This window comes from Hordeum vulgare, chromosome 4H (genome assembly GCF_904849725.1).
Source record: "Hordeum vulgare subsp. vulgare chromosome 4H, MorexV3_pseudomolecules_assembly, whole genome shotgun sequence".
Lineage (NCBI taxonomy): Eukaryota > Viridiplantae > Streptophyta > Magnoliopsida > Poales > Poaceae > Hordeum > Hordeum vulgare.
The window spans coordinates 551,701,895-551,719,872 of NC_058521.1; the positions used below are offsets into that span (position 1 = coordinate 551,701,895).

General features: G+C 43.0%; 1 protein-coding gene across 2 annotated transcripts; it reads right to left on the reverse strand.

Annotated features, from left to right (window-relative positions):
• Nucleotides 1-264: 264 nt before the first annotated feature.
• Nucleotides 265-12,582, reverse strand: LOC123449452 (ubiquitin carboxyl-terminal hydrolase 26). Of its 2 annotated transcripts, none has more exons than XM_045126687.1 (15): nucleotides 12,324-12,582; nucleotides 11,989-12,116; nucleotides 11,269-11,865; nucleotides 10,437-10,692; nucleotides 9,625-10,316; nucleotides 8,190-8,298; nucleotides 7,823-8,004; nucleotides 6,602-6,877; nucleotides 6,228-6,435; nucleotides 5,318-5,389; nucleotides 4,312-4,545; nucleotides 3,264-3,527; nucleotides 1,830-1,971; nucleotides 1,577-1,740; nucleotides 265-794 (listed from the first exon to the last, which is right to left on the reverse strand). In XM_045126687.1, the coding sequence occupies exons 2-14, from the start codon at nucleotides 12,066-12,068 to the stop codon at nucleotides 1,643-1,645; spliced, it is 3,210 nt and encodes a 1,069-aa protein (XP_044982622.1). In that variant the 5' UTR covers nucleotides 12,069-12,116; nucleotides 12,324-12,582; the 3' UTR covers nucleotides 265-794; nucleotides 1,577-1,642. The 2 variants fall into 2 exon arrangements, with proteins under 2 accessions (XP_044982622.1, XP_044982621.1); XM_045126686.1 differs by having other exon boundaries at nucleotides 1,577-1,752.
• Nucleotides 12,583-17,978: the final 5,396 nt, after the last annotated feature.

Here is a 17,978-nt window from a genome sequence, read left to right on the forward strand (position 1 = left end):
AAGGCGTCGTGCCGCACGGCTAACGGGTTCCAACGGATCCGGTACTCCAGCGCAGTACATTAACCTACAGATTGCTTAAGCTTGCTAAACTTCTCAAAAATGATTAATGTCCCTGCTCCAGACCACCATCATGTATTGTTGCTCTGAAGTGAATTTTTTGCTCAGTATGCTATTGAGCGTTAGATTTTCTAAGTTGATTCTACCTCCCTGGACAAAGTTCATATAGTAGAACTTAAACCATCAGTTGACGGAAGCATTACCACATGAGGAACTAAGCAAGATAACATCTTACTGGACAGTTTTTCATTATTGGCATGTTATAAGCTTCCAATTTTTTGATTCAGGGTACCGGCCTGGCATGGTATGTTGGAGCTCGTAAATGACCAGTGACCAGAACCATGCTAGCCCCACGAACAGCCCGGCATAGTATAATAGCCACAGAGGGGACTAAAAGAATTACAGACCCTACAATTCCCCTCCAAGCAGACACTAGCTATGTTAAGGCTCCCTGCCAAAACGTCGACATAGTCCAACCGTACAAGGGAGTTTCCCCACAGCTATCATGAACAAAAATAAAAAAGTTTACGCTGACGTGGAGCGGCAGGGCCAGAAATAGTCAACTACACCTAAGTAATTACATCAGAGAAGAGTGCATCAGAACCTCTTCCTTTTCCCCCCTCACAGTGGCCATGGGGATACAACAGATTGAAAAGAAAGCACGGGAACAGCCATAGGCAAAAATTCCAGCCTCATCTAGCACAAATTGTAACTGGGTAAGACCAAACATCCGATTCCTGGATACAAGAGAGAGCGTATGTTAGTCGCCTTGGTACTTTTCTTCGTGTTACAACCAAACATCAACATTTAGCCAGGTATTTTTTTTCTTCATCGGCGAGATAACAAAACATCAACATATTGGCAAGGAACCAGGCCTTGAAATGAACAACAGAAAGAGTAAAAAATTCAATGCAAGCATGGACATTTCATCTAGAACCAAGTTAATAGAGGATTCGCTAGTAGATAAAGAAATCAAATGAAGCATGTAGGATAAACGGAAGTTACGTTTTCAGAATAGCATAAAGTTTATGAATATAGTAGTAGTAATTAATAGCCTTCAGACCTAACTATACATACACATACTGCGAGAAAAACAGAGGGCAGCATTACACACACCGAGCTACTCAAGCTCAGCTCAGTGAGTCCTAGGCAAGTGAGCATGCGAGCATAACGAGAGTGATCAAATAGCTCAACAAAACTCACTTACATGTAATTCTAAAATACCGCTTATTTTGGGAGCTGAGCATGAGATACTCCAGCTTTTCATATATGGGTCAGCATTGTTTTCAATGGCCTACACACCAAGTCCAGCTTTACTAAATTTCCATATGAAACAACACTGTATTTTCCTATGCTAAGCTCTAAGCTGATTTGAGTTTTGCTCAAGTCTAGCAGTAAGCTCGAAGGTCAACTTAGGCTCGTTTGAGCTTCGGTCGAGCCTATCCACGCTTTTCCGTCTGGGATGATGTCTTCTGACAAAAAAACAAAATATATATGAAGTGAAGTAGGAGTTGATCACCTCTAAGCAAGCGTAACCAGCAGCGATGCCAATACATGCATGCAGCAATGTGGATCACATGAAAACTCATTCACTCATTACTATGTCCTGACAAAGCTGAGCTGATACACTTGACGTCAATAGCGTACCACGAAAGCCTTCCTCGGCGTTTTCAGCCTTCGGCTCTGAAATTTCATCTGAAATATTATAGGATAGCAAAGTTAACAATGTCACGTTTTCAGAAATGTTTAAGTCATCATATTTGTTACTTCACCTGCTATATCACGATCCTCAAATAATTCAGAATCTTTAACCCACAGAACATCCCCAGGGAAAATGCACTTGTCAGCAAGAGTCGCGAAATCATCTTCGATCTCAAGAGGGCCTTTATGAAGCTTCTGATTCTCCTTCACAATCTAAATATGACAACAGCAATAATTGGACTGAATCAGACAACCGCAATGAAAATCGAACAAGCAAATAACCTGTGTAGGTGTGCCCCTCTTTTAAACAAAATGGAGAGAAAGGGGACGTTAGAACATACTCCATCCGTTCCTAAATATAAGTCTTTTTAAAGATTTCATAGGGGCCTACATACGAAGCAAAATAGGTGAATCTACACTCTAAAGTATGTCTATATACATCCGTATGTAGTCTTCTAGTGGAACCTCTTAAAAGACTTATATTTAGGAACGGAGGGAGTATATGATTACCGATTACCAGCACAGTTACACTATTATGTGGAAATTATGTATCACCGTCTTAAGTCAACACTAGGTTACTGGACAATTGACTTGCCAATACTGTGAACATTATTAATGCTTCAGAAAAGGAAGCACAATAAAATCTAAAAAAATGTGATCAAGTGATCATGCAAGTACTGAAATTTGAAATGCATGCACCGAGAGTTAAACCAGAAGCTTGTGGGCAATACATTCCAACACTCCCCTCATGTCTAGGCTCATCAGGAATTTCATGGGCGCCGCAACTATTTTGTTAAAAGTGCATTGGCCAGGTCTTGAACTCGAGACCACTTGGCTCTGATACCATATTGAATTGCATGCACCAACTAGTTAACTTGAAAGCTTAAGCTGTTGGGGAAAGGTGGGAACCATATTTCAGCAGCAAGTGCAATGTATGGGTACAGTACTCCATTATGATGGTATAATGGTATGGGGGGTGCCAACTGATAGGCTGAAAAGGTTCAGACCAATCACAGCATAGGCAATGATCCTTTTAGTACACCCTCCCTCCCGGTTTGTAAGGCCCTAACAATACCTTAAAACTACATGTAGGATAGCTGGATCTAACTGATAAGCACCTCCTACTTTTAACCAGAGCTTATCACTTTGGTAATTACCGATTGCAGCTAATAGTGTTAAGCTTTATAATTTCAAACTCAAATTTATTTTTTTGGACAGTTCAAATTATTTCAACCGCGCGTATTATCTGGTGAAGTGATAAGATAAATTGAAAAATATGCTTTCCAGTCCAGAAGGTCCAGAAGGTCACAAGACTCAATACTGATACTTACTTAGCGAACTTCTTTCAGCTGAAACAGAATCAAGTGGCAGTCATACCAATCAACAGAAGTTTCTTCTTAAATTTTCTTGTGTTCTTTTTTCCTTTTTGTATATGAAATGCAAGAGGAAACTGTATCGGTGCTTGGCTGTTTGCATAAAGTAAAGTTTTGGTGTGCATGACATACCCCTAAAGATTCCCATATCATGAGTTTCAACTGATAGACGGTTGTAGAACCAGAGACTTTCAAACTGATCGAGTTCCCTGTGCTTGTTCTCCGGGAACGCTTTGAAGTCCGGCGATCTGGAACAGGAAGAGCTGCAGATGCCTCTCTAATTGACTTTGGTGCTTCTTTCCCACGCACAAGATAAACATGGATATCTTCATTCTGGTAATTGAGTTTCTCCACCAATGCACAGCTCTCTCTTTCTCCAATACATTCTTCACAAACCTAGCATGCAAAATTCACAAGTAGAATTGAGATAAAAAAAATGGGAAAAGTAGGATGTGCACTTCTTACTCATCAGACAGGTGCATTATTCCATTGCTTGCAAATATTTAATTGATTAAATCAACTACTAAATGGGAACATCACTCAGCTAACAACGTAAACCTTATCACTAAACTCATCTATGAAGCATGAGAGTCAAGATTCTGCCATTTTTTTGTCCAACACACCGTCTCCCTGCCATTCCCTCTTGTGTGATGGTTTACACTTTAGAATCACGCATTAGGAGGTGACAGCCAACAACTCGTATCTAAAAGCCGAAGAGGCTGTCACAGCTGCGACCTTGATGGTTTACAGGAAAGCTATTGTAAAAGAATATTGCACACTTGTAAGAAAATAGCTACTAATTGCTCAAACATCATGTCATCAGGACTAACCTACATGAAAGAAGAGCACTAATGCAGTTTCTTATTCATCTGCGACCTTGATTGTTTACAGGAGAGCTATTGTAAAAGAATATCGCACACTTGTAAGAAAATAGCTACTAATTGCTCAAACATCATGTCATCAGGACTAACCTACATGAAAGAAGAGCGTTAATGCAGTTTCTTATTCATTATACTTTCCCGGTAGTATAGTTTTTACTGGTTTGGATTCTCATATTTTAACTAGTCAAGTGCGCAAGCCTGCAAGGCCACGCATTGTGCATATGATAACCAGGCTTATATTAACATAAGAATGTTATGATATGCAAATCAATAACTGTAATGTAGAATATTTAGTTTACCTCAGGATCAGTTCTGACATAGGGTCTACAGTCCTCCAAGTCATCATTTGCATCATTAATAGACTGGTCTGGATCTTTATCCAAAATTACCATTGCTTCAGATGACTCATGCGGTCTATCCTGAGAGCTCTTACTGAAAACAATTTCAGCACATGCACCATCTGCATGTGCCACGTTCCACTCCTCAGAGAATGATTGCCAATCAGATTCTGAGATGATTGCTAACCCATCACTCTGAAAACCAAGTATATAGTTAACCCACAACTTCAAGATTATTTGTTTTCATCTAGCAACACCACGTATCACTAAAACAATGCCCAAATCAGCAATGGGAAGCAACTAAATAACAATATATAAGAACTTTATACTTTCTATCTAGTATCAGTATGCATTTATATTCATAAGGTCTGCCGGTACAGATCCATCAAAAAATATTAAACAAATAAATACTACTCCCTCCGTCCCAAAATAACTGTCTCAACTTTGTACTAGCTCTAGTACAAAGTTGTACTAAGCTTAAGACACTTATTTTAGGACGGAGGGAGTAGTTCAAAACCAATATGGCACATATTTCAAGAGGAACAGAGCATCACAGCAGACGTCCTCATGTGCTTCTGACAAGAAGGCCAGAGCTCGAGTTCCCAATCTGGGAGATCATCGTTACCACATACAAACTTCATGAAACAAATAAATACTAGTTCGAAACCGATATGCCACATATTTGAAAAAGGAACAGCGCATCATAGTAGATATCATCTGCTTCTGAACAAAAAGAGCTGGAGCTCGAGTTCCCAATCTGGGGGATCATCGTTACAACCAATGTACATCAAATTCACACACACACTCCAAAAAAATCAAGTCGTCCCAATGAGCAATAACGCTATGGACAGACAACAAATAAAATAACATCAAATAAAACTTGGCACTTTAGAAAACAGCGCTAGCCCAAAAGAGGCAACAAAGAGAGGAGTGGGAAAGATCAAGTTCTGAAGACACATGAACTTACATTCGATGTTTTCTGAGTGATGCCCCCACGCTTGCAAACTATATCCAAAGGCCTTTGCAACAATCTAGAATGCTGAAAAATGATCAAAAATATTCAAAAAGAAATACTTCACATATATATTACCTACTAATAACTAGATAACAAAGGTGGTGGTATTGCACATTTGCCAAATCACAGTCAATAAAATTAATTGAGTCTCCTAGAGACTCGCATTAAAAATATGAATATGCAAAGGAACCATGCAAAAATTACCCACCATACATACAAATCTTCACAACATTCTAATAAACCCCACTTGGAAGTAACGAAATAACAACTTGCAGCAAATTCTTAAATCAATTAGGCAAGAGCATCAAACATGTGTCATGACACAGATATGAAGGTAGTTACGATGCATACTTATTTGGTAGTGCTCTCAAAGTATGATTGTACTCATGTCAAAGTTATATCTTATTCTGATCTCATTCTTGTCTATTGCTTTGCTTTGTAAAACTATTACATTTCTAAATTAATTCACTGACAAACATTAATAGAATCCAAAAGGGCAGCATTATATATGTATGACTCTTGGGCCTCACTCAATGAATCCAAATGGTATACCACAAGACCTTATAGGTGGATTAAACAATTTACTGTGTGCAGAAGTGCAATTCCTTGCCCAAATTATCCTGGCAGTCAGTCTTCAGCAATACATTGCAAAAAATGCTAATATTCATCTCATTGTTTCAATAGGAAAATACTAAAAATAGTAAGTTAACTTCTAGCCATATTCCCCTAACAGAGCAAGGTTCACACTTGCCTGACTATAGAAATTTATATACTAGAGTTCAAGTCTTTGCTGCCCTTTTCAGAACCAAACACACATATCGTCATGTAGGACTTTATCAGCAGAATAGAGGAGATATTTTACCTTCTCACATTTAAGTGAATTTATAGCAGCTTCAAGACTTTGAGGTTCTGGTAACGACGAAACATTTTTTCCAGTCGCTGTAATGTACGCTCTCCATTCTGACAACCACGCCGAAGGAACCAAATAATATTTTTGTCCAGGATTAAGTGCAAAGCCTTTCCCAGAGATTAACTTTTCATGGCTCTGTCGTTGCTTCAGTTTCACCGCTCTGAAGAGACAAATACCATGCCAAAAGAAACTTAACATAACCACTCACTTTAAACTGAACAGTTCATTATCTCACGTTAATAATCCATTGTATTATGACATTGTTAACCATGAGTCCATTATATGACATTGATTAATTCACTGTATTATGGTATTTTTAGCTTTACCTAAGATTATCCTCAACAGAAGCGACAACTGACAATTTCTGGTTACAGATTTCACATGGTTGAGTATCTGACAGAAAAGTCACAATATCATCAGCTTCCCTTGCACTTATGGTTTCATAGAGAAATAGCCATAGGCTCTCTGGCACAGATACCCGCTTTGCCCCAGAAGCATGCTCTGGAAGAAGATTCCCATGGCTGCATTTTAGAGCACTTGTTGGTCCCTTATCAGCATCAAAAGTGACATCCACATTTTTTCTTCGCAGCCAATGGGACAACCTGGGAGCAACGGCAAAAATAGATCGGTATGGTACTCTAGTAGATAGCTGTGATTTGGTAACATAATGCAACCACTGGGACAGCAAAACAGGAAAAACTATTAAAAGAATAGGACTCCATTATAAATCTGACATCAGATTTTTTACCATGGCAAATCAAACGTTTTTTATGGCAAATTATGTTCGACAATGGCAAGTTTAGTTGGCGAGCATTGCAAATCCATCTCAGTTCATTTTTTTGTCAGAAAATTGTCATGCTTGCAAACTAAATTTGCCATCATCACGCCAATATAAATTGCCATGAAAAATGTAAGATTTGCCATGCCTAAAAATCTGATGTCAGATTTTTAGTGTTTCTGAAAGAATATGCATGAGTACACATCGACAGAAGAAGCATTCAGTGTGAAATTCTTGGAACAACTGTGAGACATACTTAGGTTATAAATGGATACTGGTTAAGGTGTAAAAACTATCAAGAATACTATGATGATTGGCCACATCCCACATCATGGTAATGGTTGCAGTATTAATTGCACACAAAGATAATCAACACAGAGGAACCATTGAAAGGTAAAAAGTAAACACAACATACAGACCTAACATATGACTCATGTTGGTGGAATTGCAGATAAGGATTCTTACAAACACACTATAGTACATCATATAACTGGACTAAAATTTGGAAGGGCCTTAAGCAGAATATTATGTTTGTATATAAATAGCTCCACAAAGACAGTAGTTGAGGAGAATAATCCTAATTGTGCATAAAAAAAATGTTTAGCTTCAGCTAGTCACGCCTTAAGCAGAATATTATGTTTGTATATAAATAGCTCCACAAAGACAGTAGTCGAGGAGAATAATCCTGGTTGTATGTAAAATGTTTAGCTTCAGTAAGTCACGTACAGAACCAAGATCAGAATCTGAGACAAGGATGTCCTTTCCATACCATGCTTTCGAAATAAAGTAAGAAGGACCTTCTGGAATACTTCCAGCAAGTGCAGCTTCTGCAAGATTCTTTAACGATGCTTTTCGATCACGATAGACATCAGCAGACACTGCAGTGTTTGCTACATCCTTGAGACACTCCTCGCAAACATCATCCTTGCTGAGTGTTGGTCCTCCTCCGTACTGGTATGTTTGCGATAACAATATAAATGATATCCATCAATAGTATTCCAGTAGTATAAGAAGTCCAGAACTAGGTAGAACATAGTGGCCTTACAAATAACTAAAGTCAAACATTGGCACTAAACAAACTGAGTGAGAGAAATAATTTGAAGATATAAAACCCAGCAAATGGAGAAGATTCTTACCTTGGAAAGTAGCTTCTCCCAAGCTTTAGCCGATAATCGCTTCATGGATGTGACTTTAGATGCTGGCACTTTTCCATGTTCACACTGAATTGGACTGTTGTCAATGGAACTGTGAAACCAACATAAAGTTATTATGTGGATCCTGCCAGGAATATCCTAAGGCTATTTGTTCAGTTCTACTCCTATTAAAGATTTGGTTGGTGACGATGGTGTATTTACCATCTGACATTTCTGACCATCCAATCTGCATCTAACACATGCGGAGTAATCTAAGACATTTTTGTAAAAAGACCACACGATTCTGCTCCACATTTGCAGAAAACCACTTGGTATCTCCATATCAGGCCCATCCCTCCCCCCCCCCTCACCCCAACAGATAAGAGGAATAAATTTGTATGGAACACACCATATTTTTAGTGATGTATACCAAAAATAGGATAATTTTTTCAAGTTTGTGAATATGTACTAGTTTATTTTGTATCCGCTGGAAGTTGCAACACACGGGTACTTGCTAGTATGCATAACAAGGAATCTAGACATACAAAATTTCAGTAGAAAAAAACTCAAGAATTGCTATGTATAGCACCTGCATCTGAGGTAGCACATATATTTCAACAACAACAAAGCCTTTAGTCCCAAACAAGTTGGGGTAGGCCATAGCACATATATTTCAAAAAAAACTAATAATCAGTGTGCTAAAAGGATTCAAACATCCAAAACTGGTATTCGGTTATCATTGCATTCTAGACATGTGAAGTTAAATTCCTTATGTGCTGCTTCTCATTACTGATAATGAATAATTGTGTATGCATGTGATGGTATGGCCGACCTTGTCCCGGCCAATCAAAATATACTCTAATCCAAAAGGCTAAGATAGATCTCACATCAAGAAAGTCTGATCTAGTCTAGAGCTTAGCAATGAAAAATATTAGCAACTACCAGCCAGCTCCTTTCATGTAGATACTGCAAGCATAGGTTAAACCTAGAGGTACAGACAGATGATGCCTTCACAGAACTTCAAACTGTCATGATGGTTGTTGCGTTTGGAAATTAATCAATGTAGTGAATGTACTCAGATATTTCACCTTCTACTTCTAATAGGCCATGAACTATAGATAGAGAAGAATCATTCTGAGCGAGTACAATGGGTAGTGATACAAGTGAAGCATTATATGCATTTAACACCCAGCTTTTATTTATCATTCCATATATTTGATACCTAACGTTACAACAATCGTGGGTACAAGAATACTCGAGAAAAAAGTACAACAATACAAAGTAGTTACAAGAGCAATAAGTTCTAAGTTTCTACACAACTGAGACAAACAACATTTGCCAGGATAGTGTTGTCGCAAGACCAAATAATGATAAAGCATTTAAATGTAGATGAAAAAGAAGAGAGGTTATAAATAAACAAGCGCTCTAGAGAACTCACGAGGGAGGGGTAGCATTATCCGCCCATTGACGAAGCCAGTCTAGTGAAATCCAAAAATATGAATCATCGTCTGGAGCAGCAGGTACTTCTGTGATAACAGATTTTACTTCTTGGCGCCTTTCATGTATGGAAGCCAAAAGGTTATCTTTTTTATTTTGGTACTCGCTACATTCCTTTACACATGATGCATTCAATGCATCAATCTCATCCATTAGATGGCGTGGAAGTGAACTATTACTGGCTTCCACAATATTATTGCTTTTAATACCATTCTCATCCTTGCTGGAACGTTTGTACATCAGCATGTAAGCATCAGTGGAAGAGAACATCTCTCCCATATTAGAAGTCGGTGCAGCCTCGTGATGGCTACTGTTATTACCATTTGCCACAGAACCTTCAGTAGAAGTACCTTGAGATTTCTGATCAGCTTTATCAGATGACTTGCCTGGTTTTTCACCAAAAGGGTGAAAACCAAGGCTGGATACACACTCATCATCAAACTCCCACCAGTGACCATTGCTTTCATCCTTTATATGTGCCACATAGTGACCACTATTAGCAGCACTACCCTTATGAATCAAAATAGCAGCCAGGTCATAAGTGTAGTTAGATGAAGGGTCTGACAACCGCTTCCCCATATCTAGCTGTCCCGGAAAACTGAATGATGAAGATATCTTTTTCTTCGTTGTTGTCTGTGGAGGAAATAAATTAATATGTTTATTCCACACAAATAGAGAAATCACACACAAGACAGAAGCAGGAGCAACAGATAGCAACAAAACTATGAACGAGCTTTGGATCAAAGTAAGCACCTTTGGTAGGAATACATATCGCTTGAGCTGAAAATTAACGACAGGAGGAAGCGAGCGAAGTTTTATACAACGGGTGGCGTCTACCCTTTTCTGACATGACTCACAGGAATATTGGTTCTCCCCATTCAGTGCCTCCACACTCAAATAGTCATCCAGACTTTCCTCTAAATTACTTAAACCTTTAATGTTCAGCTCCAGTTCATAGAAGTCTTCCATTTTTGAAGATGCATCAGAATCCCTTCCACATGATGAACACCTTAAGCATATGATAACTAACATCAGTCCTCCACAAAATTAACGAGTACAAATGAACAAACATATCATATTGTCATTCACTTTGGTATGCGCAAGCTGTGTGGATTAGAAATTGTGAATGCACTATAGCAATATGGCACACAGAAAGCAAAGATCTTGGTACCTGGAAGCAGGTGTTTACTTTATCTCTTCCTAACTAAGTATCTCAGTAGTCAATCCAATTATAAAATCAAAGATATGTACCTGAGCACATAGCTTGACCTAAGTACAAGATCCAGCAAAACATGACTCTCAAGTTCAAAAAAAAATCATATCCAGCTAACTGGTATTTTGTTGCTGTTTGACAAGATAACCAGCTTGTTATTATAATCACAAACAAAGATATTTTTATAGTAATTCTGTAGCGGCTGAACATCACAAGACAATAAAAAACAGTGTATGCGAGCAAACAGAAGCCCACAAGGCAAACACGATGTGATAATATTGGGAAGATAAACCTTCTACAAACTTAAAGTTCAGCTCCTACCAATTTCCAAAATAAATCTTGAGAAAAGCACCAATTTAGGCATTTACCTACCGAGTCACATGTGACACACTCCCGCGAAATAAATCTTGCACAATAGTTTTCGCAACAGCGACCTTGGAGTAACTTAACGAACGCTCAAGCAGAGACAAAAACAAGGTGAGAAATTCATGACTGTCCTGCTGGACACCGTTGTCTAGTTCTAAGGTCTTGATGAAAGGTGCAGAATCAATGAAAGATAGTTTGCTGGAGTGTAGCTGCGCAAATAATCGAGCCAGCTGATCGAGAACAGGTTGCTTCTTCAAGATGTCTGGCTCTAGAGAGAAAATGCCTGAACGGAAGGAAGTGTTCATGTAGAGGCACTGAAGTATGCTGTTGGCGTAACATGTCGCGCCCAGATTAGTCAATCCAGCAGGTGTCTCGGTTGAAGCACGGAGATCCTTGGATGGGTCAGGACCGAGGCCACCGACATGCTCGCCATTTTTCTGCCAGAGGCCTGTCTTCCTCGCCCCACCGGTGGTGGGGATCAACCCGCAGAAACAATTGGGTGAGTCCTTGGTGTTCCCATGGCAACCCTGGCAAACCGGCTTCCAGATACTGTAAAGTTGCCTAATATCATCTTGCGTGATGGTGCCAGTGGAATGTATCCTCCTGCATAGCACAGGCAGCACCCCAAGCAAAAAACATTCAGCAACAGAAACACATTGAAACCTCACCCTTCACCCTGTCAAATCTCCGGCTCCCAACAATGGGGAAAGGCAATTGTATACATACTTGAGAGCAGCATAAGACGGGCTGGCAGACTCATCGGCGCGTGGCCTCTTGTTCTTATTGCGGGTGTTGTGCCTGCTCATTGTACCATCAAACTGAGCGCCAAGCGAAGCCACGGGTTGCTCTCCCTCCTGCGGAAACAACAGAAGCCAGAGCATTAGCGCGTCGGCGTCAAGGGCGGACGGAACGAGGAGCATTGGGGTCAGTTCGAACCCTAAATTTCGTGGGAAACAGACTGCTATCGCTACGCTACCTAGCAGCAAACGAATCCGCCAAAAAAAAAACGGGGAAACTCTGTGGATTTAAGAGAGAAAAGGCGTTTGGATTAGAATGCTCACGGCCAAGGGAGGAACAGATCAAGCTCTCCAGGCAATCTGAAGCAGACTAGGGTTCGTCACCGGCAAGGAAAAGCAAATCCAGGGCCTGATGGATCTCTGCTCCACGCCAGTCCGGTCCAGTAGAGCGGCGGCGGCGGAGGAGGAGAGATGGATCCCCTGGAGGTGGCGGTCGGCTGTGGAAGGGCAGCGGGGCGGAGAGGGTTTCCCTTCGATGACCACCGCCGCGAGATGGAAGGGGATGAAAAGAAGCTGATCTGCTTTTTGGTTTCAGAGAGCCGGGTGACGTGCCGCATGTTTTGTTGGGTCGGGCTGCATCCGTGGGCTTTGGCAGCAGTCATGGGCTGGGATGGCACAGGACCGGTAAAGGTTTGAAATAGAATGGTTCTTTTTTGCTGGAATGGAAATGGAATAATTGACCTTGAACTTGTACACTTCAAGGCTTCTGTAGATTCATGGCGGCATTCGGCGTCGAGACGTGTATGTTCTTCGATGCATGAGGGCATAGCATTAGCAGAGCACATTTGTGGCGAACTGCATGACATCGGATGCGTATGATGGATCACTCGGACCTTTACAACATTTCACATGACTTTGCGATTGATATGGCAAGCTTGAGTCCATGACGAGTTCTAGAGCCTTCTAGTACTTATATTTTTATCAAGCATTTATCTGCATGTTTATAACTTATTTACGTGGAGAAACTAAATGATTTATCAAGTATTTTACTACATATACTCAAGGAGAGAAATTGAAGGCAAGGTATGTTGCTTGGCCCAAGAGGAAGAAGAGCTCCCACCCAGGTAGGTAGAAATCAACCTAGATGAGGTTAATTAGCGCGTCGCCGTTCTTGTGTTGCCAATAAAAGATTGCTAGTTAAGTCCATCCACTCTCTGCGTTAAAGATGAAGCGTAAATATTACTATAAAATATCCCAATTGAAGATGGTATCAATGTGAGTTATGTCAAATAAGGTAATATATTGAATTTCAAACAATCAAATGGAAACAATGGTGGGGCGTGAATGAAAAGTCTTGATTTGAAGTTATTGATGAGCCTATTAATGAATCTAGTAGTCACCAAAACCCTAGGAAAGAGGGTGTTGGTTTCGAAAGAAACATTAATGCTGATGGATCTTACTGGAAGCGTGAGCAGTATCCCAAAACCACATGGGTTGCTACAAAGGGCCCCATAGTTGATCCATCCATATTATCTGGCTTTACCTGTGTTAATCCTATCATCATTGATGAATCCTTTGATTCCAACTACAAATTGTTCAAATGTCAAAATGGTGAAATATTTGTTAGGTTCATTGGCACTAACTACAGGAATGGTTCACCCATGAAGAGGATATGGCTTCCCAAATGTCTTCCTGAGAAGCTTCCAGTAAATGTCACGACGACATCTCTCAAGAAGAAAACATTGTCCACATCAATGTCTCCGAGGAGACAAAATTCTTCATATGATCGCACTAACAACTATGTTTCGTAGGGAAGGACTCAAAAGACTAGTGAATATCAACAATATGGCATGAACCTTCTCTGCATATTCATTTGAGTATTCGAACCCTCCTGTGAAACGTGCTATTAGGGCTACATTTTCTAACTTCTCTGATGCTGATTTAAATCTTATTGCTTCTAAGCCACCCCTCAAGATGTGGGTGGTTAAGAAGAATTAATATCTTCATGCAGCATCGGGTCTCTAGAGAGAATGAAGCCTAACTCGAATACTATCTCTAGAGACCCGAAAACATTCTTGTCTCGATGCAAGAAAACAAATGCAAATGGTTTTACCATTTATGTCGTCCATTGTTACTATTTCTATCACTGCAATATCTTCATCAATGCATGATGTTGCGGCATGCCTTGGTGAACAAGACTAATTCTCAATGCAGGAAGACAAATCCAGTCCAACCGAATGGATCATGGATAGTGGATGCACTAGTCGCATGACTGGTGATTGAAGCCTATTGATGGAGTGAACTCTTCGACCTCCAACCAAAGATCACATCGTCTTTGTCGACAAAAGCACCAGCAAGGTGTTGGGACTAGGTAGAGTTGCTATATCAAGGGATAGGCACATGGAAAATGTGATGCTTGTCGAATCCCTTGGATACAACTTAATGTTTATCTCAATGCTCCGTGATATTGACATGCTTGTCATATTTGGCAAATTTTGATGCATTGTACTAATGGCCTTTGATGAAACCAACATCTTTGAAGATTTTCGAAAAGGTGATATATACATGGTAGACTTCTCTGCAAGACCACAAGTCGCCACATGTCTTCTAGCAAAGGCTTCAGAATTCTGGCTATGGCATCGACGGCTAGGACATGTTGGTACGAGGAACTTGCATACACTCGCCAAGAAGTGGTGAGGACATCAATACCATTGTTACACCCACAACCCCAACTGTTATACATATTGGACCAGTTACTAGAGCTTGCGCATGCTAATTGAATTACGAGGTACTTTAGTTTCTTGGAAATCATTCTAATGTTCGTGAACATATGATGATGCATAAGTTAGATACTTTTGTTGTACTTATGAATGAAGAACCTAGCATGGACAAGAAGGATATCCGTTGGAGCGGGATCAAGCATGTAGAAGACGGTGCATGTGCGGGAAAGAACAATGGAGCTTCCACTGGCGATTTTCGCACTTTGAAGCCATCATAAGGAGAGCGATGGGGTCATAGTCCTAGGGTAGGGTCATCGGCCTGCCCTAGGTGTCCTACCCAAGGACTACCCCACACAAAGGACAGGACCTTAAGTCTACCCCGACTGAATTAAGTAGTCCCCATCATCCAGTCGGTAACAGGCCCAGAATCATCCAGTCGGAGACTAGCATTCGGAGGGCACCAGGCCAACCGACTCGATACACTCGGTACGTCGTAACCTCTCTGGAGGGAAACTGTCGTACGTTTCCGGGTGCGTTTATTAGCATTTAGAGCATACGTTACCTGTAACGTATGCATTCAATCGCCACTACTCCACCCCTGAGTCAGAACCGTTGTGGAGGGCAGCGCACTCTATACAAGCCGCCCTCCCCCACTGGTCAAGGGGTTACCAAATCACTGTATTCCATATTACACTCGGTAACAAGCTCCGAGAGCACTGAGACGTAGGGTTGTTACCTCCACCGCAGAGGGGCCTGAACTCATACAACCTCGCCGTAGCTAGGACTCTGCACATCTCATTCGTACCCTACACATCTACTGTCAGGCTTATACCCACGACAGTTGGCGCCCACCGTGGGGCAGGCGTCTAAGCGACTTCCGGCGAGTTTGCGACTACTTCCTTTCGTCATGTCGTCTGGTGGAGGTTCGAGCATGGATCACCAGATCCTCTTCGGCGTTCTCTCCTTCACCATCGACGACTCGGCATGGCTTCGGGAGGCGCCTCTCGACGTTGAGGCGCTTCCCCGTCGCGGGGCCACACACTTCCGTGCTGACGCTCGCGGCGTTCTTCTTCTCCAACAATCGGCTCCATTATCGGCTTGCACCTCCGTCATGCGCCGCAACAAGCGGTCTCGCAGTCCGCGTCTCCAACGTTGGGTGCAACATGCCCGAGCGCGTCATATCGCGTCCTCTCAAGTGGCAGTTCTGGAGTCTGTTGTGGTTGCCCCGCGTTCCCAGTGCTCCCTTCCGAGTACGCGGGTCGTGGGCCTGCAGCAGAAGTACACATGGCCAACTCCCATGAAGATCCCCGTCAGGCCGGCCGGGGCGAAATCGGTGAAGCATCCGGTGCACGCCGTCCACCTCGTCGTTCTGCCAGTCGGCACACTCGGCGGAGCAATGTGGAGTTGTTCCGCACACCTCTCCTCAACTTGGCTGCGGCTGCCCAGATTGCTAATTCCCTCCAGCCGACTGATTCAGAGGCAGGAAGGGGAATCGAGCAGATCCGAGCTCTGTTGCGCATGGCGCAGCAGCAGAATTCGGCAGTCTCCCAGTCACACAATCGGATCTACAATAGTTTCGTCCATGCAAACACGCATCGATCGGTTCACAGCCCTGGTTCCCATCAGCATCACAGGGGGGCAGCCGTTCCATGATCCGTGAAGATCGCCGCCGCTCACGCACCCCTCCGTGGGGTGGGCCCTATGGGTCCCGACATCATGATGATCGGCGTTCGGTCGACGACACTTACGACCCAAGACCCGACGCGAGAGGGCGAATCGCCCAGCAAAGAGTCGACAGGGGTCGAGCCCACCGCGATGGTCGCGATATGGACCATCCGAGTGGAAGCAGGACCATCGTGTCCGGCTCCGAGTGTTTTAGTCGAGCCATCCGCTCGGCTGACATCCCGCCCAACTTCCGATTGGCAGCGGGAATCGGTAAATTTACGGGGGAGTCCAAGCCTGAAACATGGCTAGACGACTACCGAGTGGCAGTCCAGATCGGAGGCGGGGACGACCATGTCGCTATGAAGCACCTCCCTCTGATGCTCGACGGCTCGGCGCGAGCCTGGTTGAACCAGTTGGCTCCCTCCAGCATTTACAGTTGGGCAGATCTGGCCCGAGTGTTCATCAGGACCTTCGAAGGGACGTGCAAATGCCCTTCAGGCCTTGTGGAGCTTCAGCACTGCGTTCAGAAGCCGAATGAGCCCTTGCGCGACTTCATCTAGCGACGGACAACTCTTTACCACACGGTAGAGAACGTCACCGAGCATCAAGCGGTCTGCGCATTCAAGGCAGACGTACGGTACAGGGAGCTGTACCTAAAGTTTGGACGGACAGGCGATATCTTCATGAGCAAGATGATGGAGATAGCGGCTCGCTATGCAAATGGCGAGGAAGAAGACCGCATCCGGAGTGGCAAACACAAGACGGTCGGCGATGCCGACGGAGGTAACACTCGGAAGCAAAAACAGAAAGTTCCGCCCACACCGCAGGCAGAAGCTGCAGCTGTGACCAGCGCCAAGTTCAAGGGCAAAGGGAAAAGCGCAGTCTACTCCCAAGAAGAAACCATTCAACAATCCCATTGTGACAGCCGAGACCGACGTTCCAGAAGCTTTCCCTTTTCTTTCCGTTTTCGTCGTGTGGGTATTTTCAGTTGCCGCATCATCATCGCATCATGCGCATCATCTGCATTGCATCGGCATCTCCGTTGCCGCCAGTTTTCAAAACTTGCATTCGTTGTTACTTGCCGCTTCTCTTCGCGTTCGTCGTTGTTCGTTCCGAGCCCGACCACACACGCACGCGCCCGCGGCACCGTCGAGAACCCGTTTTTAAAGCGCGTTTAAAACTCTCTCTGATCGAGGTGAAACTTCGCACGCGGTCGCGATTGGATGTTGCTAGGCCGCCTGTCGAATTTCGTCGCGATCGGAGACCGTCTGGTACCCGAACGGTCGACCGTAGCGGCACCGTCTTCGGGTATTCGTCGGACGTCTGTCGGTGTTATTAAAACTCGTGCCGCGCCGCCCGCTCTCCCCCTCGTCTCCGGATGTCTACACAACACGGCCACGTAGCACGCCCCGCGTTCGGAATCGTCCGAATCCGACCCCGCGGTTGGATCCGGATCGCGATTCCGGTTAACCGAGCCCCCTTTTCTTTATAAATACCCCCCCTCCTCCTTATTTTTCGGACAACCTCTCTCTCTCTTCCTCGTTTTCCGCGCAAACCCTAAACCTAGCCGCCCCACAGCCTCCCTCTGTCCCGC

Excerpts from the sequence above, each read along its gene's own strand:
- LOC123449452 (XM_045126686.1), bottom strand. The coding sequence starts at position 12,068 with ATGAGCAGGCACAACACCCGCAATAAGAACAAGAGGCCACGCGCCGAT. Across the intron at positions 10,693-11,268 it reads AGTGTGTCACATGTGACTCG|GTGTTCATCATGTGGAAGGG; the intron begins GTAGGTAAATGC and ends CATATGCTTAAG. Across the intron at positions 8,299-9,624 it reads GATAATGCTACCCCTCCCTC|TTCCATTGACAACAGTCCAA; the intron begins GTGAGTTCTCTA and ends TTGGTTTCACAG.